Source organism: Elephas maximus, chromosome 6 (assembly GCF_024166365.1).
Source record: "Elephas maximus indicus isolate mEleMax1 chromosome 6, mEleMax1 primary haplotype, whole genome shotgun sequence".
Lineage (NCBI taxonomy): Eukaryota > Metazoa > Chordata > Mammalia > Proboscidea > Elephantidae > Elephas > Elephas maximus.
The window spans coordinates 62,657,754-62,674,000 of record NC_064824.1 but is presented as its reverse complement, the minus strand read 5'-3'; the positions used below and the strand labels follow the sequence as shown (position 1 = coordinate 62,674,000).

The 16,247-nt window shown below is 36.6% G+C and overlaps 1 protein-coding gene across 7 annotated transcripts in view; it reads left to right on the top strand.

The window, feature by feature from the left end:
- Window positions 1-11,835, top strand: part of COBLL1 (cordon-bleu WH2 repeat protein like 1) — a 183,517-nt gene extending 171,682 nt beyond the window's left edge. For all 7 annotated transcript variants that reach the window (XM_049887328.1, XM_049887327.1, XM_049887326.1 and 4 more), the window contains 2 exons: window positions 3,565-3,741; window positions 10,518-11,835. In XM_049887328.1, coding sequence (XP_049743285.1) covers window positions 3,565-3,741; window positions 10,518-10,604 — 264 coding nt within the window. In that variant the 3' untranslated portion in view covers window positions 10,605-11,835. The remainder of the gene's footprint in view (window positions 1-3,564; window positions 3,742-10,517) is intronic.
- The last annotated feature ends 4,412 nt before the right edge of the window (window positions 11,836-16,247 follow it).

The window sequence follows — 16,247 nt, the reverse complement described above, 5'->3', positions numbered from 1 at the left end:
ATTTTTAAAAACTTTTCTGGATGTTCTGATTTACTTTATTTTTTTCCTCCAATTCAGTTGTGACTACATAATAGCAAAATAAAGAGCTTTAATTATAAGGGAACATAAGCAGCATCAAAGACTAGATAAAAATAACCAGACACTCTGAGCTCTGCATTTCCTGTCATGTACATGCAACCTCAATTTACCAAACACTTTTACTTGCAAAAATTTAAATTGAAAGCAGAGTTAAAAAAAAAAAAAAACCAATTTTCTTATTTCCCTGTTTTGTTAATCTGTTTCCAACATTTCCAGTTATATGTATGCTGACAAGCCCTGGGTGTTACAAATGGTTAATGTGCTTGAATGCTAACCAAAAGGTTGGAGGTTCGAGTCTACCCAGAGGTGCCTCGGAAGAAAGGCCTGGAGACCTGCTTCTGAAAATCAGCCATTGAAAACTCTGTGGAGCACAGTTCCACTCTGACACACTTGGAGTCACCATGAATCAGAGTCAACTGCAGCTTTTTTTTTTTTTTTTTTCAAAGCCTAATTAATTTACCAATACGGGAGGTTGTTGACTTAGAGTTTGCTCAACTGCTTGTTGTTATTTGATAGGTTCAGACAGTATAGTCAGAGGAGAAGATAAATTCACAGCATAAATCACAATAATCCATATGCAATTTTTGGAACTATTTTGTGCAGTTTTTACTCCTGTAGTGTTTGAAGAATCTTACCATATTTGTGTGACAGTTTCAAAAGTATTTTATACAACTTTTTAAAACATTCTTAGAATAACAGAACACTATCCATATTGCCAAGTAAAGATTTTCCATAATTTTGAAGTAATATTTATCTTGAAGAATAGTTCTTTGTATACTTTACATTTATGTTTATTATGTTGATACAGTATCAGAAAGACATGTATGATATAGTGATTAATTCTTTACTCGGGAACAAAGTCTGTGTTTTATCTTGGAATGGAATACCATTCCTAAACAATGGAAGCTTAATTTAGATAATACTTTTTTTTTTTCAGCCATTGCCTGAACTCTGTTTAGCTCATCTTTTATAAAGATATTTATTTGGCAGTTTGGAAAAGAAAAAATTTAAGATTAATTATATGATAACTTTGCCAATTAAATCAGTTACTAAATATTTCTTCCTAAGAAGTTTACCACATTTGGTTCTTAATGATCAAATTCCTTTTTTTTTTTTAATCGAACCTAGTCTCATGGAAAAAACAAAGAGAACATCGTTTGTACCTAGACCGTGTCACCTCTATAAACACAAAATAAGCTATCTCTTGTAGCGTAGTATTTCTCTTTTATGAGAAGATATATTAGATTCACCCAATATTAAATTGATAATATTTGATCATTTTGTACCTTCAAAAATAGTAATTTTATAAATTAATATATTGGAACCATAAAAATGGATTATTTTTGTTTTCAGAATTTATCAATTACAGTATTAATTTGGCTGTTCTGGTCAATTGTATATATAGGAGAAATCAACATTGTTCAACTCAAACACAGTAAAATTGCCACTGTGTTCATGAAACAGAGAGGTAGCACTTTTCTTCCTTAGCCTTCTGAGCCCAAGAGAAGGGAAGATACTGTATTTTTACACAAATAATGCATGCCTTTTATGTTTGTTTGCCAACCACACCTTCCCTCTCAAGGTATTTTCATAAGTGCCACTATGCCATTTTTTTACACGTTGCTATTAAAAAATTAGCATAGCGAGCTTACAAAAATACCTCAAGAGGGGAGGGCACAGTTGACAAACAAACGTAGAAGATGCACATTATTTGCGTGAAAATGCAGTAATATCCTCGTCGACCAACCTAGTTCCATCAGCAGAGACAATTCAGTGGCTGAGGAAATAGAGCTGTTGATAAGCAGAGAGCAAGTAGGAGGTGAGGAGCGAGCAATGAACAGAGAGGAGATGATGCCGTCTGTTATGGATTGAATTGTGTCCCCCAAAAATGTGTGTCAACTTGGCGAGGTCATGATTCCCAGTATTGTGTGATTATCTACCATTTTATCATCTGATATGATTTTCCTATGTGTTGCAAATCCTATCACTATGATGTTAATGAGGCAGGATTGGAGGCAGTTATGTTAATGAGGCAGGACTCAATCTACAAAATGAGGTTGTATCTTGAGTCAGTCTCTTTTGAGATACAAAAGAGAGAATCAAGCAGAGAGACAGAGGGACCTACTATCATCAAGAAAGCTGGGAGCAGAGTGCATCCTTTGGACCCAGGGTCCCTGCGCTGAGAAGCTCCTAGGCCAGGGGAAGGTTGATGACAAGGATCTTCCACCAGAACCAGAGAGAGAGAAAGCCTTCCCCTGGAGCTGGTGCCCTGAATTCAGACTTCTGGCCTAAACTGTGAGAGAATAAATTTCTCTTTGTTAAAGCCATCCGCTTGTGGTATTTCTGTTATAGCAGTACTAGTTAACTAAGATACCATCCTCTTATTTTCTTTGAGGGTTGTCTCTGCTTTCAAGCTTCATGAGCTCCTGGCTAAAATTTGTCTTTACTTCGGCACCCCAGTGCCAGCCAAGATCTTTCTTCTTTCCTTAGTCCTTGATCTTAGTCCTGTCCCTATTGGAACCCATATTTGAGTGGTCTTCAGAGGCAGTTTTGTTCTCATCCCACTACCCACTGTGAAGTAGGATTTAGTACTTTGTCATATGCACTATTATGAGGTCCATAAGTGCAGCAGTCTTCTCTGTTGTTCTGTGCTGTATCCCTTGTGCCTAAAAGAGAGCCTGGAAAAGTTTCTGGGACCCAACTGGTGTTCAGTAAATACGGGATGTGTGGTGGAGAGAGAAATCCTCAAGAAGCATATCCTACTTCCCACCATTACAAGTAATGGAGGCTGGCATAGAGGAGGATACCTGCATACTGCCCAACAAGCTTAACTTAAAAACAAAGTTAAAAATCCTCCAGGAAGTATCTTGACTGTCAATCATGCAATATCTTCTAAGTTCCCAGGTCTCAACTGTTCCCTTCCCCACCCCTTTCTGGAACCCTTTCCTTCTTTTGCATTCAGTACAGTGTAGCTCTTAGTTTCTCCAATTCTGTATCTTCATGCTATCTTCCTTGCCAGCAACGCCCATCTTCTGAAGTCCCCTTAGAAAGCAATAGGGAATTATAACATTTCTCTTGCTGTGATTTTTTTTTTTTTCCTTTCCTCATACACATCTTCTGTTACTCTTTGGAAAATAAGAGAAGGGATGAATTTTGAATTTCCCCGTGTGGATCCATGTTAGAAATTGTATGGAAATGGCGTACATGAGGACCTATTACTGAGAACATAGGCAAATTAAAGAATAATACAGCATAATTTTTAAGAAAAAATCCTAGCTGTATAATCACCTTAAAAAATTAAATCTAGTATTATTTTTCACAAATCAAAAACATATTTTGGTCTTGGGTTTAAAGCTGTTTCTGAAATAACAGTGTGGTAAATTATGCTGCTTAAAGAACTATTGATGGTGATTTTTTTTTTTTTTTTCATAAATGGCACATTTTTCTCTTGGTGTTCATCTAAATATTTTGCACTTATTTTTGTAGGAAAATAATTCTGCACATAATGAACAGCATTCCCAAATACCATCTCCAACTGCCTGCCCGTCATTCACCCTTAAGAGACAAAGTTCTTTAACATTCCAGAGCTCTGACCCAGAACAGATCCGACAGAGTTTGCTGGCTGCAATCCGTTCTGGAGAGGCTGCTGCCAAATTGAAAAGGGTAAGTTTTCTTCATCAGATGGGTGACAGTGGGTTTATTTTTAACATTGTCAAACTAATACTTAGGGAAAATTTTTTTCTGGCATTTAAATCTGACTAGAGAAAATGCCAGAAGTTACTCTTTTATGTCAGGGTCATTTTTGAAGTATAAGCTGAGAGAGTCCAGAGTCTTACACATACTGAAAAAGATGTCAGGTCTATTTTCCAAAACATGGGCCAGGTGCAGAACATGAGTTTTGTTTATTATTATATGACTATATATAGAAAGTGCCCTGGAATCTTAAGAAATTATGTTAGCACAGCAAGAAATATTCTTTTGAAAATACCTTCCTATTCCAGAAAAGATACACTCAAGATAGGAACCCATAAGTTTCAGTCATAGTTCCTGTAGTAATCAAAAACCAAAACAAAACCTCCTGCCATCCAGTCGATGCCAACTCATAGCAACCCTGTAGGACAGGGTAGAACTGCTCCATAGAGTTTCCGTGGCTATAATCATTACGGAAGCCAACGACCACATTTTTCTCCCATGGAGCAGCTGGTAGGTTTGAACCACCTACCTTATGGTTAGCAGCTGAGTGCTTAACCCCTACGCCACCAGGACTCCTTGTAGTAATTAAAGTTACTATTATATGTGGATTTTTAGGGGATATTTTATAGGTTAAACAAAACAAGCAAGCAAAAAAGCAGAGAAAATCTAGAGACTTTAGATACAGACTAATGAAGTTCACGTCTTGATAATGCTCTGCCAAAGTCCTCTAGCTCCTTACTGAGCTATAGGAGAGGATCAGGAGAGGGTATATGTTTCTCCTCAGGGCAAACACCAAAGCAGTGTCACAGGGAGTTATTTGCGAATGAGTTTCTTCCGCCATCCGCTTTATCCGCTGAAAGAAGAGCTGGTGAAGCCTTGCACCTGGCATCAACACTTAGACTTCTGTATCTCCATATACTCTTCCTCCTCCTCGCTGCATTCCTTCTGGTTCAAAGTACCTCAGCACCCAAGAAAAGAAATCATTATTCCACCGACTCCTTAGGCATTTCATTTTGTGCATTCCTTCTCTAATCATTTTAGAAGCTATTTAGAGAAGAGTGAGAGATTTGTTAAGCAAAAGAACATCAAGCTCTTACAGAAATTAAAAACATTACATGCAACAGAAATTAAGTATGCCTAGGAAAAGGACTGCTGCACAGATAGACTGAAATGGTGAAAGGCTCCCTGCACACCACCCATACACTGGCTAGACTCGACGGCTCCAGCCAGCTTCCTGGTACATTTCTGGGCAATGATGCGTGAAGGCCGTGCTCCTCACAGAGGACTTTGTGCTCCCATCTGGGCAAACACAGAGACGGGGCAAAAAATTTGGGTGCTGCTAGAATGGAGGACACATGAAGGGAAAATCCCCAGGATTAGGCGTGAATTTTGTAAATTTGCAGAGCCCAAGTGTAGGTGCTAGGTAGCATAAACATTTGCTATAACTTTGACCACTGAAGGTGGTATTTCACAGGTCATAACAAATTTATATTTTTATGGGGAAACATGCCCATGTTAATAAATTGCACATTCTCACTTAACATTTTTCTATTTCTAGTTTTACAAACTAAGGATGAGTTTCAAATCAGTCACTACCGATCTAAAGCTTTTTAATTCAATAAATTTGACAAGTATCTTTTCAAGCACGTAAGTGCCAAGCATTGACTAGATAGTGGGGATACAAAGATAAATAAAGTGAAGCCTCTGCCTTCTGGCCATTCTCACCCGAGGCTAGAGAAGCAGCACTGTATTACAGGGTCCCTAGGAGAAGCAAGTAACTACGCAGAAACTGATCACACTCCTTTGGACTAACTCAGTGGATCTATCAGTCACTTTCAGTGGAATCGTTGCAGAAACCTGTGCATTACATTGGAAGTGTCTTTTAAGCCAAAAGCATTTTACAGGCAAGCTGTACATTTGGTACGTTATAGGCCCTGATTTGGCAGTTCTTTCGCATATAAAGCTCTTATTGCTTCCAGAATGAGCTGGATGTGAATCAACATAGAAACCAAGCCTTAAATGATGATCCTATAATTGTATCCTGTTTATTACTCATTACTTTAAATTCTTTTGAGTCTAAAATTTCATCTCTTTCAGCAGGATGTTATCGATAGCTCTTTGAGTCTACATACTGCCAGCTCCTAATTTTTTTTAATGGAAATTATTTACAGAGTTCATTTTATTCCATTAAAAATGGACACCCAACCAAAAATCTGTTGCCATAAAGTTGATTCCGACTCATAGCAACCTTGTAAAACAAAGTAGAAATGCCCCATAGGGTTTCCAAGGAGCGGCTGGTGGATTCAAACTGCCGACCTTTTGGTTAGCAGTCAGGCTCTTAACCACTGTACCACCAGGGCTCCAAAAACACACGCAGGGTCTAATTAAGTTCATACTATCCACACTCTATGACCAGCATTCTCAACTCTAGTTATATATCCTTAAAAATGGGTATTTCTGTGTACCAGAACTCACATATAAGAATATACATAGAATATGGGTTGCAGTAGCTCCAAATAAATATAACCATAATATCTAATAACAGTACAATAAACAGTAGTATTCAAAGAATGGACTAACCCAGTACAGTAATAAAGTAGACAAACTACAGCTAAACCCAACAATGTAGAAAGAAGGCAGACATAAAAATACATATGTATAAAGTTTGAAAGCATGCAAAACTAAATTATATTACTTAGTGATGCAAGCATAGGTGGGAAAGTTATTTTTAAAAGCAAAGACATAATTATAAAAATCAAAGTAGTGATTACCTAGAGAGGGGAAGTGTTGCTGGGGGCCTGTTAGAGGCTTGTTGGGGCAGGGCTGGGACTAGGGTAAGGCGAGGGAAGCACTTGTCTCAGGCACACAACACAACTAAGGGAGGAACCAAAAACTCAATCATCAAGATAAATATTATTTTAATGCAATTATTTTTTAAATATCCAAATTAATGAAAAAAAATCAACAAGGAAGAAAACCTCAGTTTTAAACAGAGAAAAGACCCTTAGAGTGTAGAGGTATTCTTTCTCTTGACCTGGGTATTGGATTATATTGTGTTTGCTTTCATCTCTATGTGTGTATTTAGTGCACTTTTCTGTACATCTATCATATTTCAAAAAACTGTGAAAGGTGGTAAAAAATGGATACAGGCAGGCTCTAATTTCTTGTGATCTTTGCTTAAGTCCCATATTTCTGTCCTGTGCTGATAAATCCTCCTAGTTTGTTTTAAATTCTGAAACTTTTTTTGTAGAACAAAAATTATATTGCCAAATAAAATCTCCAGTGATTTTGACAGTGGGTTCAAACTGTTCATCAGAAAATTGGCTCTTTCCTTGCCTATATCTTGGCACCGATATGTTCAATTTAACTCCAGGCATCAACCTGCCTTATGGCTGTGGTTCATACCACAGCAATTACCCTTCATTATAATGGTTGGTTCACATTAGAACAATTATCTAGTTGATTGCTCTTGTGTGAATGTAGTCATGGACATGCCATGGTTTTTCATGTTTCTTAACAGTTTTTCTACTCTTTATCCCCATTTGATATCCACCTAGTCACAGAGATTAGTCTTTTTTTCTGATAAAGAGTTAATAAATCTAGCTCGGTGTTCTATAAATTGTATTTGATGTTATCATATGAATCAGCAAATTATTAACAGAATAAAACAAGTTATGTAATCTATCATTGTGGAACTTGTGTTGACACCAGAACTTTGTGGACTGCTTTTGGTACTTGATGGCGCTTAAACTACTAAAAATCTGGTTATTACACTATTGCAAATAGAATATAGATTTATAAAAAAAAGAAATTCTGAAAATAAAGTGACAGATGATATTTAGCACTTGATATTACATGTTTCTTCAGAATATAAAACATTCTTGACTAGACGAAAATCTTGGAGGGAAGGAAAAAACTGGATAAGTTACCTAGAATCTGGTTCAGTTGTTGTATTTGTTTCTCTGCTGTTTTTTTTTTTTTTTTTTTCTCTTCATATATACTTGGTTTGAATTTGATCAACCAAAGCCTCTCATGGTGTCTGCCTAGTAGATGTTCACACCAGTAAATTCTTAAATGACGTATGTTTTTTAACTATTTTTATTGTAAGTGCAACATATTCTTTGTTCAAAAATTTGAACAATAATTATAAGTGTTCCATTCAACATATTCTATTCCTACTGCATTCAGCAAATACTCGTTGAGTACTGCACTGTGCCAGGCACGAAAATAGACATGGTTATGATGTGAGTATAAAGTTGCATTAAAATAGATTAAATAGATTCTGACCTCACGGAACTTACAGTATTCTGATTTTCTGTCATCTGATTTTTAAAAGTTTAATCTGATTTTTAAATATCAAAGGAATTATCATTTTTTTCCCAGAGATAACCACTATTAATAGATCGCTGTATAACCTTCTATACATCATTTTTACAATATGTAAACATTTTACAAAAATGGATTATGCAAATAATTCTAAAACCTGTATCTCATTGAAGCTTTCCATCACATTACTTATAGATCTATGATGTTCTTTGAGACTACATAGTACTTGAACATTTAAATGTACCATAGCTTATTTGCTCCTTATTGGTAGACATTTAACTTGGTATTAGTTTTTTACTCTAAAATGGTGCTACAATAAACAGCTTTTACTTGTAGACATTTGGAGCCAATAAATAGTATGTTTTTTTTAATGTCTAAAACAAATTTTCTGTCTTTCACTTACAAATAATCATAAGAACTACAGTTTTGGCAAGAATTAAAAAAAATTCTTCCACACACAGGAACATTTTGGAGGAAGGTTACTTAATGAAAAGTTGTTACCTGTCTTGTTCCTTGGCTGAACTTGGAAAGAAATCTGCAAATTCCCACATGAATACTAAACAGGGTGCAATGAGGTTTTCCTTCCCCTGGTGGCAACTTTTCTTCTTAGCTATTTTATTTCAGGAGGATAGTGTTTACCCCTCTGTTCCATCCTAGATACATAAGACAGGCTGGAAAAATCATTTGCATTTAGTAAAAGACAAGGAATGAAGCTCAAGGAAACCAAATCCAAACCAAATTTGCCAATTTTATTTTCCTTTTCACAAACTTCCACTGTTAGTAGGAAGAATCTTTTTTACTTCAGTTCTCGTGAGAATATAATAGTGTTTGGTTATGAATCTAAATTAGTCAATTATCTTATATAAACCATTTTTCTTAAAATATCTTTTTTATATTTTATGTATAATAATACATTAAACCACTCAGCTGCTAACCAAAAGGTCAGCCGTTTGAACCTACCAGCCGCTCCACAGGAGAAAGATGTGGCAGTCTGCTTCCCTAAAGATTACAGCCTTAGAAACCCTGTGGGGCAGTTCCACTCTGTCCTGTAGGGTTTCTGTGGGTCAGAACTGACTTGATGGCAATGGATTTGGTTTTGGTATAATATACATAACATATACAAATGTATAATACAATTATGTGTAGTATTAACAATATTAAACATTTTTCGTATTCAGAATCCAGGTGATATTTCTTTATACTGTTCTGAATCAGGCTGGAATTTCAATCTATTTAGGAAACTCTTGTTTTAATGCTTTTTATTCACTTATAGTGTGTTTGCAAATAGAAGACTTTACAATTGAATATTAAAACTTAGGCATTTGCTGAAAACAAACAACAAAAAACCTTTTCATGATGCAGTTGTTATAGCATAACAGTCACAGTTTTGATTTTTTAAGTCATTTGATGTCATGGTTGTGTGTCCCCGAAAATATGTGTCAGCTTGGTCAGGCCATGATCCCCAATATTGTATGGTTTTCCTCCATTTCGTGATTTTCCTATGTGTTATAAATCATAATCTCTGCCTGTGGTTAAAGAGAATTAGGGTGGGATGTAACACCCTTGCTCAGGTCACATCCCTGTTCCAGTGTAAAAGGAGTTTTCCTAGAGTGTGGCCTACACCACCTTACAAGAGATAAAAGGAAATGGAAAGCAAGCATAGAGTTAGGGATCTCATACCACCAAAAAAGTAGTGCTAGGAGCAAAGCGTGTCCTTTAGACCCGGGGTTCCTGTGCAGAGAAGCTTCTAGTCCAGGAGAAGATTAATGACAAGGACCTTCCTCCAGAGCCAACGGAGAGAGAAAGCCTTCCCCTGAAGTTGACACCTGGAATTTCTAGCCTACTAGACTGTGAGAAAATAAATTTCTCTTTGCTAAAGCCATCCACTTGTGGTATTTCTGTTACAGCAGCACTAGATGACCAATATTCATACAAAAGCATGTTAAAAACCAAAGGCTGCTTTTTCTTTTAAATAAGGGGTCAATGAGAAGGGAGTTTCAAGTTAATATATACTAACAACACAAAAAACATAAAATTCATTGGTTTCCAGAATTTATTTTTCTACGTTCACTAGGGGAGAATGAATTAAGGGAATTAGATTTAATTTAGCTAAAAATGCTCTTTAACAACTCGTCCAGCAGTCCGTTTGTGCTCTTGTCCTTTGTGTTGATAATTTTGTAAAGACTATAATGTGTTATTGGATTATTTAACTTGTTTGTTGTGGAAATAACAACTCTCTTTTTTAATTTCATGGTAGAGTGAACATTCTTGATGATTTATCATTTATTAATAAATACTAAATATTAGTATTTACAATTAAGCGAAAGTTAAAATGTAATTGTTGAAAAATGAAAATTAGACAGCTGTGCCATTTTAAATTGACAGGTGCAAAGTGTGTTTGTTTCCTTGTTTTCTCTTAGGTTACTGTTCCATCATATACAATATCTGTGAATGGAAGATCTAGAGTCAGCCATTCCATGCGCCGTGACGAACAGGATGGCTGTTAAATGTTGCCCTACGATACTGCACTTCATCACCTCCACTTCACAGACCAACTTCATACTAATGGAGAATGTTTGCAAATGTATATTCAGATGTATACTAATATATTATCTATTGTATAAGAATTTTCACTGTGGCTTTTAATGCCAAAAGAATGAGAATTTATAATTTATAATTTTTTTTTTGTTCTCTTTTGCCTTAATTAAGATCCGAATATGCTGCTTTAGAACTTAAGACAAGGTGTAAATGACTTTCCTTTTTTTAAATGAGAAATAATCACCTTTTGTTGATTTTATTTACTTATTGAAGCATACTCTAAAATGGTGACTTACACAAAAGAATAAATGAAGATTCATAGACTTATATTTGTTTGACACATAAACTGCTAGAGAAGCACACCTGACATTTGCTGCCCTCAATGTTACTGTTTAATTGGAAATGTTTGTAAGTTATGCTAAAGTCTGTTTTGTGCTGAAAGAAGGATCTAGAAAATTAGTAATATCAAATATGTGTATTCATTTCAACAGTTACTTTTAATGATAAATCACTTAGTGTTCAAGACATTAGTTGTATGTTTTTTATGTAATTACAACATCAGTGTCAAATTCATGGGCGCTCATAGTATTTTAATATTTTATTAACATGGAACACTTTGTTTTTTAATCTTTAGAACTTTAATAGCACAAGGAGAATTTTAAATATTTTCTGTATATAATTACATTATTGTCACAGATATTACACATACTATGTGCCAGAAGCCTTAAAACTTTTCCTGTGAAAATGTTGATATATTCTGACAGTTGTCTCACATTCAGTATGTAGAGAGGAACAGGGCTTAGTTTATGTCCATATTGGAAAATTTTAAAGACTATTTGGAAATTCCAGAAATCCTGGTTTTAATTTAAGTAAACTGATGATGTCAATATGTAGTTCTGATGCTAATAATCTAAATAATAATATATATTTACTTTAAAGTGAAAACTGTTAAGGAAAACAATGCTTAATTTGTTGGCTTATATCTATTTTGGGTCTGGTGCTTGTTGGTGTTTTGTTCCTAGTTTAAGAATTTAATTGCTCCCATACTCTTAAGATCTGTGGTTAGACAAGCTGATTGTAAAGTTAAATTGGTTTTCACTGAAGCTCCTGGAATACCTGCCTCTTTGGAAAATGTGTTGATTTTTTACCTTCCTGTTTAATAAAAGCAAGCTGTATACTCGGGGTGCATTTTTTAATGTAGTGTGCGCCAACCAGGATATTTGTGTACCTCACCTGATGAACGCATCTTTATCAGCCAATTACCAGACAACTGATAGTAAGACTTGCCATTTATCAGGACTCCCTAGTTTACAAAATATTTTATATGTATTATTTGTTGTTGTTAGGTGCCATAGAGTCAGTTCTGACTTACAGCAACCCTATGGACAACAGAACGAGACACTGCCTGGTCCTGCGCTATCCTCACAGTTGTTGCTATGCTTGATCCCATCGTTGGCAGCCACTGGGTCAGTGCACCTCGTTGAGGGTCTTCCTCTTTTTCGGTGACCCTCTACTTTACCAAGCATGATATCCTTCTCCAGGGACTGATGCCTTCTGACAGCAGGTCCAAAGTATGTGAGACGCAGTCTAACTATCCTTGCTTCCAAGGAGCATTCTGGTTGTACTTCTTCCGAGACAGATTTCTTTGTCCTTTTGGCAGTCCAATGTACATTCAATATTCTTCACCAACACCACAATTCAAAGGCATCAATTCTTCTTTGGTCTTCCTTATTCATTGTCCAGCTTTTGCGTGCATGTGAGGTGATTGAAAACATCATGGCTTGGGTCAGGGACACCTTAGTCATGAAGGTAACATCTTTGCTTTTTAACACTTTAAAGAGATCTCTTGCAGCCCATTTGCCCAGTGCAGTGTGCTTTTGATTTCTTGACTGCTGCTTCCATGGGTGTTGATTGTGGATCCAATAAAATGAAATCCTTGACAGCCTCAGTCTCTTCTCTGTTCATCAAGATGTTGCTTATTGGCCCCGTTGTGAGGAGTTTTGCTTTCTTTATTTTGAGGTGTAATCCATACTGGAGGCTGTGGTCTTTGACCTTCATCAGTAAGTGCTTCAAGTCCTCTTCACTTTCAGCAAGCAAGGTTGTGTCATCTGCATAACGCAGGTTGTTAATGAGTCTTCCTCCAATCCTGATCCTTCTTCTTATAGTCCAGCTTCTTGGATTATTTTCTCAGCATACAGGTTGAATAGGTGTGCTGAGAGGATACAAGCCTGACGCATACCTTTCCTGACTTTAAACCATGCAGTATCTCCTTGTTCTGTTCAAATGACTGCCTCTTGATGCATGTACAGATTCAAGAGCACAATTGAGCGTTCCAGAATTCCTGTTGTCCGCGACGTTATCCGTAATTTCTTTTGATCTACACAATTGAATGCCTTAGCATAGTCAATAAAACACAACTAATTTATTTTCTTATTTAAACATCTTAAATCTCTGACATTAACACCCCCAACAAAACCCACTGCCATCAAGTCAATTCCAATTCATAACGACTCTATAGCCTCACTAATTCCATTTATAGATGCATAAACTAAGGATACCAAGAACCAAACCCATTGCCGTCAAGTTGATTCCGACTCATAGTGACCCTATAGGACAGGGTTGTACTGCTGCCCCATAGAGTTTCCAAGGAACAGCTGGTGGTTTTAAACTGTTGACCTTTTGGTTAGCAGCCAAACAACCACAGCACCACCAGGGCTTGGTAATTAGCAGCTGTAGAAAGGTTACATCTCAGAAGTGGCAGAGTCAGGATTTAAGTCCAACATCCTGACTCCAAAATCTATGATCTAAGCATGTAAAATGCTTAGTATAGTTTCTGACGCTGCATGTCTTATTATGCCAGTTATATGAAATACAAAATATGCAAATGGTACTAAATATGGTGGTTGTATATGTAGAAAAAATACACTGGTGGTTACCTATGCGAACATGAGGAAGATTGGATTGAGAGAGAAACAGGAGGCATCAATTTTTTTTTTTTTTTTAGTTTTTACTGTGCTTTAAGTGAAAGTTCACAAATCAAGTCAGACTCTCATATAAAAACTTATATACACCCTTCTATACACTACTAACTGCTCTCCCCCTAACAAGACAGCACACCCCCTCCCTCCGCTCTCTATTTTCGTGTCTATTCAGCCAGCTTCTGACCCCCTCTGCTCTCACATCTCCCCTCCAGACAGGAGATGCCAACATAGTCTCATGTGTCCACTCGATCCAAGAAGCCCACTCCTCACCAGCATCATCTTCCATCCCATAGTCCAGTCCAATCCCTGGCTGAAGAGTTGGCTTTGGGAATAGTTACTGTCTTGGGCTAACAGAAGGTCTGGGGACCATGACCTCTGGGGTCCTTCTAGTGTCAGACCATTAAGTCTGGTCTTTTTATGAGAATTTGGGGTCTCTATCCCACTGTTCTCCTGCTCCCTCAGGGGTTCTCTGCTGTGTTCCCTGTCAGGGCAGTCATCGGTTGTAGCCAGGCACCATCTACTTCTAGTCTCACGCTGATGTTGTCACTGGTTTATGTGGTCCTTTCTGTCTCTTGGGCTAATAATTACCTTGTGTCTTTGGTGTTCTTCATTCTCCTTTGCTCCAGGTGGGTTGAGACCCATTGATGCATCTTAGATGGCCACTGATAGTGTTTAAGACCCCAGATGCCACTCTCCAAAGAGGGATGCAGAATGTTTTCTTAAAAGATTTTATTATGCCAATTGACTTAGATGTCCCCTGAAACCATGGTCCCCAAACCCCTGCCTCTGCTACGCTGGCCTTCGAAACATTCAGTTTATTCAGGAGACTGCTTTTAGTTTAGTCCAGTTGTGCTGACCTCCCCTGTATTATGTGTTGTTTTCCCCTTCACGTAAAATAATTCTTATCTACTATCTAATTAGTGAAAACCCCTCTCCCCCCACCATAACCATCAAAGAATATTTTCTTCTCTGTTTAAACTATTTCTCCAGTTATTATAATAGTGGTCTTATACAATATTTGTCCTTTTACTACTGACTAATTTCAGCATAATGCCTTCCAGATTCCTCCATGTTATGAAATGTTTCACGGATTTATCATTGTTCTTCACTGATGCATAGTATTCCATTGTGTGAATATACCATAATTTATTTATCCATTCAGCCACTGATGGGCACCTTGGTTGCTTCCATCTTTTTGCTATTGTAAACAGTGCTGCAGTGAACATGGGTGTGCATATATCTGTTTGTGTAAAGGCTCTTCTCTATTCCAAGGAGCGGGATTGCTGGATCGTATGGTAATTCTATTTCTAGTTTTTTAAGGAAGCACCAAATCGATTTCCAAAGTGGCTGTACCATTTTACATTCCCACCAGCACCGTATAAGTGTTCCAGTCTCTCTACAACCTCTCCAACATTTATTATTTTGTGTTTTTTTGGATTAATGCCAGCCTTGTTGGAAATGGAATGGAATCTCATTGTAGTTTTGATTTGTATTTCCCTAATGGCTAATGATCATGAGCATTTCCTCATGTATCTGTTAGCCACCTGAATGTTTTCTTTAGTGAAGTGTCTGTTCATAACCTTTGCCCATTTTTAATTGGGTTATTTGTCTTTTTGCAGTTGAGCTTTTGCAGTATCATGTAGATTTTAGAGATCAGACGCTGATCGGAAAAGTCATAGCTAAAAACTTTTTCCAGTCTGTAGGTAATCTTTTTACTCTTTTGATGAAGTCTTTGGATGAGCATAGGTGTTTGATTTTTAGGAGCTCGCAGTTATCTAGTTTCTCTTTTGCATTGTTAGTAATGTTTTGTATACTGTTTATGCCATGTTTTAGGGAGGAGGCATCAATTTTATTTGTAGTATTTTATTTTATAAACTACTGTTTGAAAGAAAATACTTGTTATAATCTAGAATTTAGCCTACTTGAAGTATTTTATCCACAAGGGACTTAGGGAATTATATACATGAACTATTAATCCATATGTTCAGCACAGTTGCCTTATCCGTACCATTTCAGGAGAAAAACTTATGCTGCCCATGCTAAATTGGGAAAAGAAATTTGTATCAAGTAGTTTTCACCAGTCATATCCTCAAGTAACAGCAAAAGCAAGATACAGGAATGATGTAGAACCAACTTTTAATTTCATATTTTTGGCATCTAGGCATTTAATTTTTTTTCTCAGTTCAGTGATTTCTTTATAGTATAAAATTTTAAATTATAATCTAGATTATGAATTATAGGATATAAAATGCAATACCCTCTTTATTGTCCCCAGCATCCCACCTCTCTACAGAGATAACCACTGTTAACATTATGATATTAATGGCTACCCAAACCAAAAGACCAAGCCCACTGCCGTTGAGTCGATTCTGACTCATAGTGATCCCATAGAGTTTCTTTTTTTTTTTTTAATTTTTATTGTGGATCCCATAGGGTTTTGAAGGCTCTGAATCTCTACAGAAAAAGACTGCCACATCTTTCTCCTGCAGAGCCGATGATGGTTTCAAACTGCCAACCTTTCAGTTAGCAGTCAAGCACTTTAACCACTGTACCACCATGGCTCCTCTATAATGCCTATGGATATATTTATATCCAATACATATCTACAGGTTTGTGTTGGGCTTTTACGTT